The sequence below is a fragment of the Medicago sativa genome, chromosome 8 (assembly GCF_051527215.1).
Source record: "Medicago sativa cultivar Bolivia chromosome 8, Bolivia_mono, whole genome shotgun sequence".
In the NCBI taxonomy this organism is placed as follows: Eukaryota; Viridiplantae; Streptophyta; class Magnoliopsida; order Fabales; family Fabaceae; genus Medicago; species Medicago sativa.
Genome location: NC_140756.1, coordinates 75,580,554 through 75,584,089, shown reverse-complemented (window position 1 = coordinate 75,584,089; position 3,536 = coordinate 75,580,554). Strand labels below are relative to the sequence as shown.

The 3,536-nt window shown below is 32.2% G+C and overlaps 1 protein-coding gene across 1 annotated transcript; it reads right to left on the bottom strand.

Moving 5' to 3' along the window:
• Positions 1-452: 452 nt before the first annotated feature.
• Positions 453-2,617, bottom strand: LOC146901553 (uncharacterized). The gene has a single exon (XM_085733728.1). The coding sequence runs from the start codon at positions 2,191-2,193 to the stop codon at positions 817-819; it is 1,377 nt and encodes a 458-aa protein (XP_085589854.1). The 5' UTR covers positions 2,194-2,617; the 3' UTR covers positions 453-816.
• Between the last annotated feature and the right edge of the window lie 919 nt (positions 2,618-3,536).

Sequence of the window (3,536 nt, the reverse complement as noted above, 5' to 3'; positions counted from 1 at the left end):
CGATGTATCCATTAAGTCGATGAATCTAAATTCACGGATACTCTACAGTGGACACGAATCAGAACTAAAGTCAAGAATTATAGGAAGAATAATGGCATTTATGAATGCCTCTGAAAATGATTACGCTTTAGTTTTCATTAATTGCAAATGAGGTATCTGCTTTTAAACTTGTAGCTGATTCATTCAAATTACAATTTAAATGATCAGAACTTCTCACTGTGTATGATCATAAAAATGAGGAAACTCAATGAGTGTGATTCATCGTCAGAAATTGAATGTAGAGGATGAGACCACGCAAACTCAGTGGGACTAATGGAGATACATTGCTCGAAATCAAAAAACTATTGAATTGTGAATTTGTTGTTACTTGCTATTTTTCCTTCTCTGTTTTGTTATCAACTCACATTCTTTATGGTTGTTTTATTTTAGAATAAAATTGAAACTCTTGCAGATTTGAGTTATACATTATATTTTGCATAATAAATTGAGTAACATACTCTCCAATTTCTGAACAAATGTTTGAACCTTCTGTCACCATATCCCACATTATCCCCTCAGAATTTCAGGATAAAATAAAAACTAATAATACAAATAAGATGTCTCATATGACCCAAAATACTTAGTAGTGCACTATAAACCAACTATCTACAAAGATCAAACGTCTAAGAAGTAAGAACTAAGAGTGAAAGAAAAGCATGCATAAAAGTTTTCCCTAAACAAGTTCCCTTTATAATTGGTTAAACCACTACAGGATGCTAGACAACAATCTCATGACAAATAATGCTTACAATGAAGCCAGAGAAGAAACACAAAAACCTATTTCTTTTTTATCATTAGTTGGTTGGAGTTGGACCAGACATGAACAAAACCATGTCTATTACCCGTATAAATCGCATTCCGTTCTTCATCATAATAGAGGGTAGTTATACCCTCCAAAGCCTCTTCAACTGAGCTCCTTCCTTGAGATGAATCAATGCCCTCCAAAGCCTTTCCAGCATTAATTTTCGCCACACATTTCCCCGACAAGATGCTGCTCACATTGATGGAACCTACCACATTGGTAACCATCGCTTGATCTTCAGAGTCATCCCTGCAGTAAGAAATGATCAGGTTCTGATCACTTGTTATGTAATTGTTGTTTAAGTTGAAGTCTGGATGCCGTAACAAGTGATCCTCCAATGATGTAACCAGTTCTCCACGAAAGTTCCATGCAGAAATTGTTCGGTTTTTGAGAGTAAGGAATAACTCTTTCTTGTAAAGAAGGATAAATATAGTTGGTTTCATGAACTCAGTTCTGCTTACCACAGCCGTCAGCTTAGAACTTTGTAAGTCAAGAATCTGAAGGTTGACATTGTCCTGATTGACTAAAAGCTTTTCATTGCATTGCACTATGAAGTCTACCTCCCTATTCCAGTGTAGATAACTGAATTCTTTGAGAATTACGCCATCCTCAATGGATATAATCTTGATTGGAATGTGATCACTTCTTCTTTGGAAGATGAATAACATGATGCCAGAAGTAATGTTGATCCGTTGAACGTTGCTAAATGAAAACGAGTATAGAAAAGTGTAGTTTTTAAGGTTAAAAACCTTGAATATACTATCAAACGCACAGTAAGTTAGGACCTTGGCATTAACATCATCAAATTTCACAACAAAAGACTCTGACTGAAAAAGATGAAAACCGGCATCCGGCTTGGCCTTCCTTATGTATTCAATACTTGTTGATCTGTATTCAACCGGCATCAGATTCTGGCTTGACACTGTAATAAGTGAGTCATTGTTCTTGTTGTAGAAGAGGCTTTTGATGAGGTCGTCGGGGTGCAGATTCATAAAGCAAATCCTCTCATCTGTTTCACTACTAAAAGCTGCACAAAGACCAGAATCGGCAAGAACAAATACAATGTTTTTAGCAGCAACAATCTGAACAATTTTGGTACTTCCCATCAAAAAGAGCAAGATATGTGAAGGAGGAGATTTATGTTTAGAATTATGAGTGTCAAGTGCATGACTCAAACGCATGTTTTGGAATTTATGTGGAGTAGTAGCAGTAACAAAAGCATGGTGAGGTTTAGAAGATAACTCGCGGTTTTGAAGGATCTTGATGATGTTCTTGTTTCTTTTCTTGATGTTGCCACCATTGTTAGAACCTTCTTTCCCTCCACGAGTATTTTCATCCATTGTTGTTTGCATAAATGGTGTAAGTTAGAAATATGAGATGAGATGAGATTGGGTGGAAAGTGAGTGTTAAGTAGTATATAAATGAGATAACTTCTATATCTAATGTCTTATTTATGCTCTCTTTGGGAGGGTTTTTGAGAGGGTTTTTTGAAGGGTTTTGGAGAATTGAGTGTGTATTTTGATATATATTTAATTTTTACAAAAATAAAATAAAGGAACATTGATTAATGATGATATAAAATATAAAATGAAAACTATAGAGAATAAAAACATAAATATATCTCATAGCAATGAAAAAATCATTTCAATAAATAAAAAAGAAAGAGAAAATTTAGAAATACTTTTGTGCTTTTACACACTATACGTAAGGAAAAAAATTACATATTGTTGAACGGATGTTATTATTTTTCTTATGGGTTGATTGGTTTATAGAACAAAAACTCAATTTAATTAGACCAAAAAAAAAACAGTGAGATTCAATCTATAACTAATATGAAAATAAATGTCCATCAAATTTACCATTTTGCCCCTAGGAGGGGCATTTGGGTAAATTAATTATTGGAAGTTTTTTTTTAGGGTTGGCCTATGAATTTCCATTTTTGCCCCTAACCAATTTTTTTAATTATTTTCTAATTTTTATATTTTAATAACTTTTAATTATTTTCCAATTTTTATATTTTTAACTATTTTTCAATTTTTCCTCCCAAATTCAGTTGCTTCTACATTGCCGTTGTGGGAGATTAAGGAATCGTTTGACCCGACTTTTTTAAAACTTCTCTACATTTTTAAGGAGAAGTTAGGCCGAATATAATATCAATTAAGTACTTACTAAAAAAAGTACTTTTTTTGAACGCATAAAATTGAATGGAATGAGCTTTGACCAGAAGCTGTTGAATGTTACTTTAAAAAACTACTTCTCGACAATTTATTTCACAAGCACCTCTTTTCAACTCACACTGGGAACCTTTTCTTTATTTTTTAATATTATATTTCAATATTTTTTTTCTTCCATTTAACTTTATTTTTTTTAACCGTTCCATTAATTTTTTAAGGAGGTTCCATTTAATTTTATTACCTTTTTTTCAAAGGAATTTTATTATCTTTTTATCACTTATATATTTAATTTCAATATCGTTTAATCATCACAATCTCACAAATATTTTTATTCACGCTGTCATTTAATGATCCTAAATATTTTTATCTCATTTCTTCAACCTCGCGAATATATACACACATTAACGTTTAGAGTAATATTTTATATCCATCTGTCTGTTTTTTGTTACGCTAATGCATATAATTTTTTTAGTGTTGCTTGGTTGAGTGCTACCTTACCAATTTTTTTTAACTATTTTCCA

What these genes read in the sequence shown, in the direction of transcription:
- LOC146901553 (XM_085733728.1), bottom strand. Translation starts at nt 2,193, where the DNA reads ATGCAAACAACAATGGATGAAAATACTCGTGGAGGGAAAGAAGGTTCT.